This window comes from Eschscholzia californica, unplaced genomic scaffold, assembly GCF_041429995.1.
Source record: "Eschscholzia californica isolate CP2 unplaced genomic scaffold, dmEscCali1.0.p SCAF_2, whole genome shotgun sequence".
Lineage (NCBI taxonomy): Eukaryota > Viridiplantae > Streptophyta > Magnoliopsida > Ranunculales > Papaveraceae > Eschscholzia > Eschscholzia californica.
In genome coordinates, this window is record NW_028238309.1 from 58,827,955 (window position 1) to 58,842,305 (window position 14,351).

The following is a 14,351-nucleotide window of genomic DNA, read 5'->3' on the forward strand; positions in this document are numbered from 1 at the left end:
CAATTAAAACACACATGAATCACATTCACATTTCTAAGAAAAACAAACATAATCCTGCTTCCTACTTGTGTTTCAGTCGTAACAGCATTATACCAATTTCCACATTTTGGTTGGACAGTGAAACTGTCAAATTAAAGCTTCAACTAACATACAAAAATTATGTTCTCGCTAAAGATATGAGAAGGTATAGTGGACGGCTCAGTAACAAAAGCGGAGCATAAAAGAAACTAACAGTCTCTTGTGCCAGTTTCCTCAAGCATAAGCTCTATCTTTCCCCCTTATATTTGCTTCTGATGATCTGCTACTTCTATCTTCTCCTACATCGTCAATAACAATTATACCCTCTTCAACATCATCTCCTAACTCCTCTTCCTCATCGTCAAACTCATCGTCATCAAAATCATCATCGTCATCCATGTCCTCATCATCATCAAAACCGGCACGTACTGTGTGGAACTCGGGAGGTGGAGGGCAATCCTCCGTTATAGCTTCGTCTCTCTTAATCACAAGATGTCGAATGACCCTCTCGTCCTTATCTAGCATGGTCTTGAAGTCATTTATCCATTTAGCTTCCAACTCAAAATTCATCAACATGTAGTGGGCACTCTTTGCTTTCTTTATCTTGTAAGCTAGTCTTCGAAGACCCCAATCGTTTAATCTCCATATCTTACCCTTTTTCTCCTTTATAAAGTCTGCAAAGATAATTTCATTAAATCTTAGAAGTTACAAGGAAACCAAGCACTAGTTCAACTCTTTATACCCCTTAGATTGATTCAACTCTTTTATCACTTCGGAAGAAGTGGGAACCGAAAAATGAGTTCAGACTAATAGAATCTCGTTACATAGTTATGTAATGAAATATAGACTCCATAATGAGATGTGAATCCATATAGTCCTACGGAGCTTGTGGTAAAATTTTAGCAAGTGACATTGGTAAAAAGAATAAACAACAACAAGGAATGAAAGGAAATAGATCACCTTCAACTTTAGTATTAACTTTTCCGACCTCCTCGTTGTGGTCCTCGTGAATTAAATAAACCACCTCATAATGCCTCACTGCAAAACCATTGTATTAAAATATGTTCTTTGTTTCAAGAAAATAAGATTGTTTAGTGTTACTTCGGTTTTGTATATTCAGATATATCTGAGGAAGAAAAGGAAAACTAAGCAGCAGGACAAGGATCAACAAAGAAGATGGAAAAAAGTTATTGTTTGGTCGATTAACTGAAGTTCTAGATAATATTCAAAATGGTATAATTCGACTGTGTTCATGAATTCATGAAAAGATACTAATTTCAGGTACTACAAGGATGACCTGAAGTTTATGACTACAATCGTGACTATAATCAGAAACGATGGGAAGATATACCGTCCCTGGAACTCCAAGTATACCCTAATTGGAAGAGAAACTTCTCCCATAAAAGAAGGAAAAGAGTGCTTCAAATCAGTTAAACTTATAGAGGAAAACTAGAAGAGAACAAAAGAAGAAAAACACTTACTTCTGTCATGATCCAAATCACTCTCCAGCTGAAGATTGAGGAACTCGAAAAGCTTTTCTGCAAGAAAAACTTGGTTACTCTACAAACTTCTGAAGCATTCAAGAATCAAAACAATTTGTTCTTGGTAAGTAAACAAAAGATGAAATACGATCCTAATAGTAAATCACTACCTTCTTCGGCATCTTCAAATTCAGGAGCAACTCTACCATCTTCCTGAACTTTTTTCTGATGACAAAAAAAAAAAAAGAATCTCATCTCAAGATCAGTTATTGTTTTTTGAGAAGTTCACAAAAGTTAAAAAAAACGCTTTTATCAATCTACAAAGTAGAACATAACTAATCTACCAGGAAGGCATGAACTACAGAAAAAATGAATTGGATCACATTAAACGCAATCAGAGACATTAACATGTGGAAGCAGAAATTGCTCTAAGCAAGAACTTGTATTAGTTTCAACACTCGCAGTTACCAAATAAACCACACATCATATAACATGATGACATATAGCACTTAAAGCTAATAGAAACGTTCACTAGATCAAGATCTACCACTGAGACGACATAATACCCACATCTTAGGCAGACACAAGTATCTATCTCCATGACACAAATATATAAAGAATCAACAGAACTACCCATTTCAAATTCAATTTTTTGAAATCTGTAAACCTAAATGATGTAAAAAAGAACTAATATCAAAATATGATAATATCAAAGTTAAATACTTCTCTAGTCTCAACCCATAAAATTTCCTCCCAACCATTTCAAAGACTAAAGAACAAAAATTGGTTCCTCAAACAATCACCAATTCCCCACATTTTGAGCAAATTCAGAACCAAAATTGAACTCCTTTCACAAACCATAAAACCATGGAATTCCTACCTAATTGCTACTCAACTCAGGAAGAAGAATCATGAGTAAATTAGAAATCCCGAACTTGATAACTTCTACATCTATTCCCTCTCATCAAACCACTGAAAAATACTAGAAAATTAAACACAGAGAAAACACTGTAATCACCTCTTTAAGCAACACAGCTTCAGGGAAAGGTCCAGTAGCTTCATCTGGTTTTGCTATAAAACTATGGAAATCATTTTTCTTGTTCTTCTTTGCTTCTGCAATCACTGATTTTCTGTATTTTGCTTCAACAAATAACTTTGGATTTGCTGCTAATGGCTGTTGATGAAAAGACCATCCTTTTATAGAACAACTTAAACAAGAACTCAGGGTTTTGTAAACCCTTTTGCCAAAAATCAATTTGGAGTTTTGGGTTGGGAAATAAGTTCCTGGGGTGGTGGTTTTCATGAAGACCTCCATAGAAGTTTCGAAATTTAGAACAAGATAAGTTTCTTCTTCAATTCATTTTGAAGAGAGGTTTATCATTTTTTTACCTGTCCAGCCAGTACCCGGTAATGATTTCTTTTTTTCCCAAAATCCTAGAGACTCGTTTTCTTACACTCGGTTTACACTTCAATTTCAGGGGTCTCTACAAGAGAATCTCACTAAAACCTTGACGCCAAAACCCTAGATTTCAGATAGAGGGGGAAAAGGCGGGAGAAAAATGCAAGTCTTGGGGAGAAGAGTAATACAGAAGGTCTTCTTCAATCAAGTAATGAACTTTTATCTTCATCAAGCTGTTATCTTTTGAAATTTTCATGCTTCAATTTTTCATTGTTTTTCTAGAAATCTCTGGTTTCTGATGTTAGTGTCGATTTTAGGAAATGGGTATCTCTCTATTGTTGATTTAGGAACTAAATTGAATAATTATGAACTTCACATTCATATAAGTGAAAAAAAATTCGATCTTTATAAGTCTAATTCATTTTGGAAACCAAAACTTACTGGAGTTGAGGCAGAATTTGAAGAACTCTTTCTGGGGTTGGAAGGAAAAAGTGTATCTTACTTTCTTTATTTCCATATAAGCTCATCAAACTGTTCTGATTAATTATGATCAATAACTTTAGTGTTAGATTTTCCCCTTGAGATTCAGAATAAAGAAGCTCTAGTTTGATGCTTTATAATGCAAATCAAATCCCCACAAATCAGGTTTATTGTATAAATTCTGGGTTTCTATTCTTTGTTAGGAAGACAGAAGTGGGTTTGGAATATGGGCTAGTATCAAAATAGAAATTGGCATACTTTAGTTTTCATCTTTATCCAAAAAATTTTTGTTCATGATTGTTTTCTGGTCTAACTAATGATTGCTTGGTGACTTGGGTTTTGTTAGACAATTCGATGCTGCAGATATTCTACCAACCAGGTTATCGATATAGGGCAGCCAACTGCCAAATCTCATCCTCAAGTAAGGCTTCTCCAAACTTCGCGTTCCTTTTTTGCTTTTTTCTTCATAAATGGAGTCTATGGGTTTATTGGGTTAATTTTTTCTCATTGTTTCATGTCTATCTTCTCGATAGTTAATGGAGGAAGGAGAGATTACTCCTGGAATTACTACTGAAGAGTACATATCAAGAAGGAAAAAATTGTTGGACCTACTTCCTGAAAATGGGTTAGCTATTGTTGCTGCTGCACCTGTAAAAATGATGACCGATGTCGTCCCATACACGTTCAGACAGGACGCTGATTATCTTTATATAACTGGCTGCCAGCAGCCTGGTGGTATTGCAGTTCTAAGTCATGAAAGTGGTTTATGCATGTTTATGCCAGAAGCGGATCCTCATGTAAGACTTAACTTGTATTTTGTAGGTCAACTTGTGTTTAAAGAGAACCAAAAATCCCACCACCAAAGATCGAAAATCGCACTCCTTAATCGTAATCAACACATTATATCACCTAAAAATGTTGGCCTTTTCATTTTCTTGTCCACTGTTTTTGTACACTCATTGTTAACTCATAGTTATATAATATGGTGTTATTTCAGAATACATCGAACTGCTAATCTTGCAATTAATTAGGGTATGTCTTAAACATTGTAGTTACAGTAATTAGTATTCGTTCCTTTCAGCAAGTAATCCAAAATTTCATTTTCCGAATTATTTGGAGCATGATATATGTTTTAATTTTCCATTAGTCATCATATATGTTTTTCAGTTTACAGTGTTCAAGTAGAAGTATTTGTTTTAGGATTAGAAGACCTAATTATTTTGCTAAGGCGAGAATTAGTAGTTTGATTAGTAGCTTTCTTGAAAAAAATGCTGAAGAGCAGTATTTCTTACAAATTGTTTTGATTATTTTTCAGGATGTTACCTGGCAAGGTCAAGTTGCTGGAGTTGATGAAGCTTTAGATGCATTCAAGGCTGACAAGGCATTTCCAATGAATAAACTGCGCGAGGTGAAACCTATGTTAATTAATTTATTTATTTTATCTTGCGTTTGTAAAATTCGTGACTTCATAATTACTACTTGGAAAAAGGTGCAATTTGGTAAAAAGAGAATTTGAGTGGTTTCCTAATGAAGATGAGAGATTGCTTTGATGGAAGTTGGATTCGTTAGTTCTTTTTTTTTTTTTGAGAAGGAACCATCAATCCTTGATCCCTACTAGCTCAAATGTTTAAGTTGTCCTGCATAGTCTAACTATAATGTAAAAATTCATTTTAACGGTGTGTCTGATTGTGCTATCCCCATGGTACCTTATCGAACCGGCGGTTTTGATTAATACATATTGCAGGTTCTTCCAGATATGATTAGAAAATCATCAAAATTATACCATAATCCACAAACTGCTCTACCAGCTTACAAGGATTTGGAGGCATTTCGTAGGGCATTCAACAATGACAGAGTGAAAGATCTTTCTATTTATACACATGACTTAAGGTGGATAAAATCACCATCAGAAATTAACCTTATGAGACAATCTGCATCAATTGCTTGCCAGGTACTTTCACATTTATTTTGGTGTTCTTTCATAATTTGATGTTATACTTGTTAGTAAATAACATGTTGGGAAGAACCTCGTTGTGGATGACTATCATCAACTTTATTTTTTCTCTACTAGGGTCTTCTACAAACAATGCTGTTTTCGAGGACTTCACCCCACGAGGGGAAGCTGTCGGCCAAGATAGAATATGAATGCAGAATGAGAGGTGCCCAAAGGATGGCGTAAGCATTTTAGATGTTAGGGCAAGATAACAATTTCAATAGTGGCTGATGGAATTAACATCAATGCTGAAACAATGAATATTTTTTATTGCTGATTTTTCTAGAGAAAACAACGATCTGATGTGATAACCATTATATTATAAAATAATTCTTCCGAAAATTTATAAGCTCTCTTTATTCGCTTTTTATAGGTTCAACCCAGTAGTTGGTGGAGGGTCTAATGCTAGTGTTATACATTATTCTCGGAATGATCAAACTGTAAGAAAAACACACTTCTAATGTTGAGCTTTCATCTAATTCTTTTTAGCTTCATTGAAGTACTTCATTGTCCAAAAGATTTACGTGTAATATATCTTATAGATCAAAGATGGTGACCTAGTTTTGATGGATGTTGGATGTGAATTGCATGGTTATCTCAGTGATCTGACTCGTACATGGCCACCTTGTGGCAACTTCTCGCCAGCTCAAGTAGTCTATCTTCTTCTTTTTTACTTCTTTTTGCGTAATTGTTTATCGGGAAGACAATTTCAAGTTTATCTCTAATGTTACCTATATATTTTGCAGGAAGAGCTTTATGATCTAATTTTAGAGACAAACAAGGAATGTATCAAGCTCTGCAGACCTGGTACAAGCATCCGGGATATACACTTGACTTCGGTATGTAGCACTGACTCTAAGTTGGTCTATTTGATTGGCCGTCGACAGCAGACCAATCACCTGGCCGTTCAATCACACTGTGTTTTGTGCCACTTCTCAGAGCCTCCATTTATCTATTATATTTTTAAGCAGATCCTTGATTTTGTTAGCTATATAACTAGAGGGTATGATTTGTAGGCTTCTAAGGTTAAACATAAATGCAGGTCTCTATGCTCTGCAAAGGACTTAAGGAGTTCGGTATTTTGACGAATGATCGGAGCATGACTGAAGTTTACAATCAACTGAATCCAACTTCTATAGGTCTCTCTCTCTCCTTTACTCATAAACAATCATACCAAGAAACAAAGAACCTGTAATATGTTATAGAAGTTGTTTTCTGAACTTCATTGTCTTACTAGATTGCCCAGAAGCTAATTAAAGTGGTAATATTGTTTCCTCCATTTCCTTACACAGGTCATTATCTCGGAATGGATGTTCATGACAGCTCTAGGGTTAGCATCGACCGCCCTTTGAAGCCCGGTGTTGTAAGTCCCTTTTTACCTTCAAATCTCTTCGATACTGAAGTCTTAAGTAAATACCATTTCAAGGTTCTGGCATCGGCCGCAGAAAAACAATAACAGTGGAATATAGGCAGTTGGAGATCAGATAGTGATTGGCCCAAGACAGATACCCGATCCCACCCATCCGAGCTGAGTAACTCGTCTGAGTTGTCGGGTAGCAGCCAACTTTTCACTAATCCTTGTAAAAACAAACATTAATAGTGGAATCTAGGCAATTAAGGCGGAGATCAGCCCGTGAGCCGCCAAAGGCGGATACTCGATCCACACCCGTCAAAGCCGAGTGACAAGTCTGAGTTATCGAGTTTCAGTGAAGTTTTCATTAACCCTTGTATGTATATGTATTTTTTACGAATATGCCAACACTATAAAATCAAACTCTACCTGTTTAAGTTCAAACACAATAACTAAGTAGGGCTCGGCCAGGGATGTACTCGGTCTACGTCAAATCCTGATCTGATCCCTTAGTTACTTGGGATGATTGGTCGATCATAATTTGTTAGAGTGGAAGTCTTTGTTTCGTTCCAAATAGTTTTACTCTTCCTGCAGTCTTTAACAATTTCTTTTATTCATGTTTTATCTGTTCATACCCTTTTGATGACAGATAATAACAATTGAACCCGGAATTTATATCCCGTCTTCCTTTGATGTCCCAGAGAGGTAATCCTTTTTCGTTATTATCAGTCTTTACCTACTTACTAGTACTGAGAACTCAGTTGCAAGATAAACTCGGACATGATAAAGAACACATACCTTGTGCTATTTCTCTTGGTTGATGAAGCTGTCGTCGTTAACTATGTTTGATATTCAGATACAAAGGCATTGGGATAAGAATTGAGGATGAAATCCTCATTACAGAAACTGGATACGAGGTAATAAAATTATCTTTTAAACTGAATTTGAAACAAACTCGTAACTGTTAAACAATAGATTCTAGGGCTAGATTCTCTTTATGTGATCTCTTATTGCTTAATCAATTCAAACTTCCATTTTTTTTGGGAAACAGGTTCTTACTGGATCGATGCCGAAAGAGGTTCAACACATCAAGTCATTACTAAATAACTACAGTCATACCCAAACCCAATCTACTAACATGAATGTAGCATCATCTAGTTGAAGAAACCCTAATATCATAGGCCAACAGAGTCGAGCCTCAACTTTGTTATTTTTTTAGACATTGTTTGTGCAGTACAATAAAAGAAGAAAATGAAGATTGCTTTTTGTTTCTATGAAGGCTAAATCAACTCTGCTTACACCATTATTTGTATTGGAAATCTTATTTATGCCGATTCTTTTTTTCTTTGAAGATTTAAATGTTAATCGAACTCTGTACTTTTTCAGTTTAGGGTTAATTCTTTTGGGTATTCTACTTCAGATTCTCAATTTCTTCATGTTTGTCATGGAATATTTGGAACTAAACAATGTATATTTCCAATAAAAAATCTTTTGTTTTTCAGCAAAAAAAAAAAAAACAAAAATCCTCTATTGCCGAGAGCCTGAGACCATCATTCATCGGATGTGGATCTGCATTTCGTACACTCTTCAGAGGATACGCCGATACGGTAGCTTCCCCTCTACAATCGGAAGCGCTCAAAACTTAATGTGTACTATTACAATAGCTACTTCTAAATTAACTAACTACACATGATCTAGCTAGTTTTTCTTTGACAAATATGGTAACAAGGCATAGACTCAGATCCAATTTGCCTCCTTATATACTTTTATCACTGTTTTGTCCCAAAAGCTTTTACAAAGTCCAAAATAGATGAAATGGGCAAAACTGTGAGTAAATAGTCTTCAAAAGTTAATCTAAAAGTTACAGGTTTATTGTAAAAAAACGAATCAGCAGAATGCCCGACCACAATCCCGTCCGAGATATGTAGCCGGTTGAGATTTAGAGAGAGAAAGTGGTTCTCTCTATAAATCTCAGCCGATCACGTACCCCGGGCATTGGGCCGGGATTGTGGTCGGGCAATCTCCACCTTTCACTTAGAAAATATTTTTTAAAAAATTCTGAACCGATATGTTAGAGTCTTATTAAAAATTTGGGTATAAATTAGGTAGTTTAATGTAATTTGGTCCGGGCTTTAGGCCATTCAAAAAAAAATTTAACATTATCACTTCGGCAGTTTTGAATTGGAGGGAAAGAAGAGGGCGAAAATGGCGGACTGGGGGCCGAGCACGTTAGGAAGAGCAGTGGCTGGGAAAAAAGTCTGCAAACCCGAAACCCGTCGCGACTACCCGAGTCCGTTAGAGCCTGCGGGTACCCGAAACCCGAAGGCGGGTTTAGCCCGACCGACCCGATGAAATCAACGGGTTGGGTATGGGTTTTGAAGTGCTACCCGACATCCCGTCCGATAATCTTTACCCGACATAACCCGCTTAATAATGTCATCTATTTATATGATACCTATGCACATTATATGTATGCTTGCTTGTATGTATTTATGTATGCATGTATAACATATATATATATATATATATATATATATATATATATATATATATATATATATATATACATTGTTGTCTAGGTGAGGAATGTCCTTTGCAAAACATTGTTAAGAGAAATTTAATTAAATTTTAGTTTCGATAGAAATTTCGGTACCATCGGAATAGAAATATTTTTGGTGATTTCGACCGAGATATTTTGAAACTGGTGAAAACCCGATACTCGACCGCCCGACACCCGAGAAACTCGAAAAGTTTGACAGACTTGGACGGGTTTTAGACACTAAGATTTTTTAAATAACCCGCCCGATTAAACCTGAAGCCCGACTGGACAGAGAGCTTCAAAGCGCGACCGGCCCGACCCGATGAATAACATGAACCCGACCGGCCCGACCCGATGAATAACATGAACCCGACCGTCTGACAGAGCGGTGAACTGTTGTGTTTAGCTGCGTTGTAGGCAACAGAAGTTACAGAATGGTGGAGTTCCATAACATGGAGACTTGTGGTGTCTCCATCCTTGTCCACACCATCACCATTCTCTTCGTTCCGGCCATTGGTGTTCACATGTCCACCGGGTAACTCTCTCTCTCTCTACACGTTTTCGAACTCTCCTTTGACCCTTCTTCTTTCTCAATGAATTTTGCCAAAACTCATCTTCCTTCAGCCATTAAACAATCCTTAAACAAAATTTCCACCTTAAAACCCACAATAAATCTTTCACTTTTAGATACCCATTTACAAAAATGTGGAAACTTGAAGCAATTTAATCAAATTTTCTCACGAATGATCGTTTCTGGATTATTTAAAGACACATTTGCCGCAAGTCGACTTATCAATTTCACTTCAGATTCTCACTTCATTCATCTCAATTACTCATTCTGCATTTTAAATCAAATTGAAAGCCCAAATGGGTTTACTTGGAATAGATTAATGAAAGCATATTTGAATAGAAATTATCCTCAATCTACTATTTTCCTATACAAATTGATGCAAGAAAAGAGCTTTGAACCTGATAATTACACTTACCCAATTTTAATTCAAGCTTGTTCTGTTAGATTGTCTGTAAAAGAAGGAAGACAGATTCATAATCATGTTTTGAAAATGGGGTTTCATTTAGATGTTCATGTTTTGAATACTTTGATTACTATGTATGGGGTTTGTGGGGATATGATCGAAGCGCGGAAACTGTTCGATGAAAGTCCTGTAAAAGATTCAGTATCATGGAATTCGCTTTTGGCTGCGTATGTTCAAATTGGAAATGTAGAAGAAGCAATGATTATCTTTGATCAAATGCCTGATAGGAACATAATTGCTTCAAATTCAATGATTGTTTTGCTTGGTAAAACAGGACATTTGAATGATGCTCTAAAACTATTTGACAAAATGCCAGATAGAGATATGGTTTCATGGAGCGCCATGATCTCTAGTTATGAGCAGAATGAGATGTTTGAAGAGGCTTTGGTGATGTTTGAAAAGATGGCTTCTGAGGGTATAGTGGTAGATGAGGTTGTCATTGTTAGTGTTCTTTCTGCATGTTCGAACTTGTCGGATATTAAGGTAGGCAAGTTGATTCATGGCCTTACTATACGAATAGGAATTGAATCGTATGTTAATCTTCAAAATGCGCTTATTCATATGTATTCAAACTGTGAGGACATAGATTCATCTCGGAAATTGTTCCAATCAAGCTTCATCTTGGATCAAATATCTTGGAACTCTATGATATCTGGATACTTGAAAGCTGGGTTATTAGAAGATGCAAGAATTTTATTTGATTCTATGCCTAATAAGGATGTTGTTTCTTGGAGTACTATGATATCTGGTTATACCCAACATAATCAGTTTCTAAAGACCTTAGAATTGTTTCACAAAATGCAGCTCGAAGAAATTAAACCCGATGAAGCGACAGTTGTGGGTGTAATTTCAGCTTGTGCTCACTTAGCAGCTTTAGATCAAGGAAAATGGGTTCATGCATTTATAAGGAAGAATGGACTTAAGATCAATTCAATTGTTGGTACGACCCTTATAGACATGTACATGAAAAGTGGGTGTGTGGAGAATGCAATGGAGGTCTTTCATGGGATGGAAGAAAAAGGGGTTTCTTCTTGGAATGCCCTCATTGTGGGGTTAGCCATGAATGGGTCAGTTGATAGATCACTTGAGACATTCTCAGATATGAAGAGGGTCGGAGTAGAACCTAATGAGATAACCTTCATGGGAATATTAGGAGCTTGTCAACATATAGGATTAGTAGAAGAGGGTCGTCGTTATTTTGATTCTATGATCGAAGTTCATAATATAAAACCAAATATTAAGCATTATGGATGTATGGTTGATCTTCTTGGACGTGCAGGTTTTCTTGAAGAAGCAGAAGAACTTATTCAAAATATGCCAGTGGAACCGGATATTGCTACTTGGGGTGCCCTTCTTGGAGCTTGTAAGAAGCATGGAAATACGAAAATGGGCGAAAGAATAGGGAAAAAGCTCGTTGAGAAATATTCTAACCATGATGGGTTTCATGTACTATTATCCAATATTTTTGCTTCAAAAGGAAAGTGGGAAGATGTTTTAGAAATCAGAGGTATAATGAAGAAACAAGGAGTGGTTAAAGTTCCAGGTTGTAGTTGGATCGAAGCCGATGGATTGGTGCATGAATTCCTTGCAGGAGATAGAACCCATCCTCGGATAAATGAGATTGAGAAAATGTTAGACGAAATGTCTAAGCGATTAAAGAAGGATGGATATGCCCCTGATACAAATGAGGTTTCACTCGATATAGATGAAGAAGAAAAGGAAACTAGTTTATACAGGCATAGTGAAAAGTTAGCTATTGCTTTTGGGATTATTAGCATAAGCCCATCAATACCAATTAGAATAACGAAGAATTTGCGTATATGTGTAGATTGCCATAATGCGGCTAAGGCCATTTCTAGATCTTATGGACGAGAAATTGTCGTGAGGGATCGAAATAGGTTCCATCACTTCAAAGAAGGTTCATGTTCATGCTCAGATTACTGGTAATGAATCAGAAGATCACCAAAATTACACAATTTGCAAGTAGCATTACCAGCTTATAAGGATCCGGAGGCATTAACAATGTCGAAGTGAAAAATCTTTCTATTTATACTCATGAGTCGAGGCTGATAAAACCACCATGAGAAATCAAGCTGATGAGAGAATCTGCATCGATTTTGCTTGTCATGTACTTCCATGTCTATTTTGATGTTCTTAAAACATTGTGTTACTGAAGTTTTCTTCAAAATATTTCAGTTGGATCTTGAGATGAGATGTCTGTCAAAATCTTATGTCTTTTGGTCCATGAGGGTCTCCTATAGGCAGTTGCGTAGCTCTCGAAGACCTCGCCATAAGGGTAAGCTGCCGACCTAGATATGGGTGAAGAAAGAAAAGTTGGCTCATACTTTTGAAGATTATCAGCACAAGCCCGTCGCCGTCGATTAGAATGCAGTGAACGTTATATGTGTATGCGTGGGTTGCCATTATATGGCAGAGGTCCTTTCTAAAGCTTATGAACACAAAGTTGCGGTGAGGGATCACAATAAGTTTCGTCTCCCCCCAAAAGGAGCTTATGGATTCTCTGTGTTGAGAGGCATCTATAACAGGTGGGACTTGTTTAATGCCAGAACTAAGTTAAAGGTTGGCTCTTGGACTCAAACCAACTTCTGGTTGGACATTTGGGTGTTGGATCGACCTCTTAGGATAGAATTCCCTACCATTTCAGGACGTGCATCAACAAGGAGGGCTCGGTCTGGGACCTGGACCGTGACGTTAAGGCGTAGACTCAGGGAGTGGGAGACCGATGATTTCAATCGCCTTCTAGGCTTGCTGGAGGAGGGTACTTTGTCAAATAGCAACGACTCAAGGGTTTGGATTGCGCCGAATTTCAAGAATTTATCGGTGAAGTCCTGTTATGTCCTGATATTTGGAGAAGGAACATCCCTCATAGAGTCATCTTCTTTCTTTGGGCGGCTTGTTTAGATAGAGTGCCTACCATCGATTTATTAAGAGGGGTTGCAACCGTGTCCTAACAGGTGTCCGTGGTGCAAAAATGTCGGGGAAACTATTTCGCACTTGTTCATCCTATGTAATCACTCCAATCAAGTGTGGCGGTATTTCATCTCGTCTTTGGGTCTCTCTTGGGTTATACCTGCCAACATTCAGGATCTTTTGGCTGCGTGGGAGTGGGGTATTAAAAAGGAGATTTTTTTTTTCTCAATCTGGTTCCCAAAGCCATTATTTGGCCGATTTGGAATGTAAGAAATTCAATTATCTTCTCCGATAAGTCGGAATCGGTGGAAGACATCACCTTCTCCGCAAAATGTTTCATCTTCCATTGGAGCAGGAATATCCCAAGGGTCAAACTCAAACCCTTTGCGGACATAGTCGGGAATTGGGAACCTTTTATCCTTTCGATGTAATCTTTAAGTCTTTTCTTGGGTTTTTTTGTTTTTTTTTCCTTTCCCCTGCCCACCCCTGGGGGTTGTACATTCTTTTCTCCTTCCGTTTGAACTCAATCAAATTATTCAAAAAAAAAAAAAGTTTCGTCACTTCAAAGAAGGCTCACATTCCAGCATAATGTAGTTAAACTGTATGTGTAAGGGTGGAACCAGGAATTCATGTTAGGGTTGGCTTAATGTAAATATTTTGGAAATTAAAGGTGTGTTTACTATATAGGTGTTTGTAATGCTTGAAATAATCTATAGCTTACCTTTGTATGTGAAATAATTATCTGCGAATCGTTTTGCAGAGGTATCCAGTTTTTAACTTCAGGGAATTGGTGGGTTTGAAAAGCAAAAGTTTTTAATCAATTTTTGATAGCCAAAATTCTCTTAATCATGGTGGTTGTTCATCTTGACAATCGACATTAAAGAATCCAAATCCTTTTTTAGCAAAATTTCATTTCCCTCTAAAAACCATATAAAACGGTATTCTGAATTGACATATTTGTTGTTAGTAATATTCATTAAAAGAAGATATTTTGTTACATGCTTAACATGTAAGTTATGTAAGAGACACGTCACTATCATAGTTGGAAAATCATAGTACCTAGAAGTAGTAATGGACTAATGGGCTGGAAAAAGAAAAAAGATGTATACCACTGCAAACCTACCA

The 14,351-nt window shown here is 36.8% G+C and overlaps 2 protein-coding genes and 1 pseudogene across 4 annotated transcripts; 2 read left to right on the forward strand and 1 right to left on the reverse strand.

The window, feature by feature from the left end:
• Positions 1 to 6: 6 nt before the first annotated feature.
• Positions 7 to 2,829, reverse strand: LOC147559631 (Translation elongation factor EF1B/ribosomal protein S6 family protein). The gene is made up of 5 exons (XM_086661527.1): positions 2,518 to 2,829; positions 1,670 to 1,724; positions 1,500 to 1,556; positions 979 to 1,056; positions 7 to 692 (listed from the first exon to the last, which is right to left on the reverse strand). The coding sequence occupies exons 1-5, from the start codon at positions 2,812 to 2,814 to the stop codon at positions 253 to 255; spliced, it is 927 nt and encodes a 308-aa protein (XP_086517653.1). The 5' UTR covers positions 2,815 to 2,829; the 3' UTR covers positions 7 to 252.
• A 106-nt stretch (positions 2,830 to 2,935) lies between these two features.
• LOC147559632 (Metallopeptidase M24 family protein) lies at positions 2,936 to 8,073 on the forward strand. The gene is made up of 14 exons (XM_086661526.1): positions 2,936 to 3,106; positions 3,725 to 3,799; positions 3,912 to 4,175; positions 4,694 to 4,786; positions 5,123 to 5,329; positions 5,450 to 5,553; positions 5,745 to 5,811; positions 5,914 to 6,021; positions 6,118 to 6,210; positions 6,414 to 6,510; positions 6,664 to 6,734; positions 7,372 to 7,427; positions 7,579 to 7,639; positions 7,774 to 8,073. The coding sequence occupies exons 1-14, from the start codon at positions 3,059 to 3,061 to the stop codon at positions 7,882 to 7,884; spliced, it is 1,455 nt and encodes a 484-aa protein (XP_086517652.1). The 5' UTR covers positions 2,936 to 3,058; the 3' UTR covers positions 7,885 to 8,073.
• Positions 8,074 to 9,726: 1,653 nt separating this feature from the next.
• Positions 9,727 to 13,908, forward strand: LOC147559633 (pentatricopeptide repeat-containing protein At3g62890 pseudogene; annotated as a pseudogene). Of its 2 annotated transcripts, none has more exons than XR_015234634.1 (2): positions 9,727 to 13,306; positions 13,401 to 13,908. The product of XR_015234634.1 is annotated as a pentatricopeptide repeat-containing protein At3g62890 pseudogene, transcript variant X1 (transcript). The 2 variants fall into 2 exon arrangements; XR_015234635.1 differs by having other exon boundaries at positions 9,727 to 12,423; positions 12,492 to 13,908.
• Positions 13,909 to 14,351: the final 443 nt, after the last annotated feature.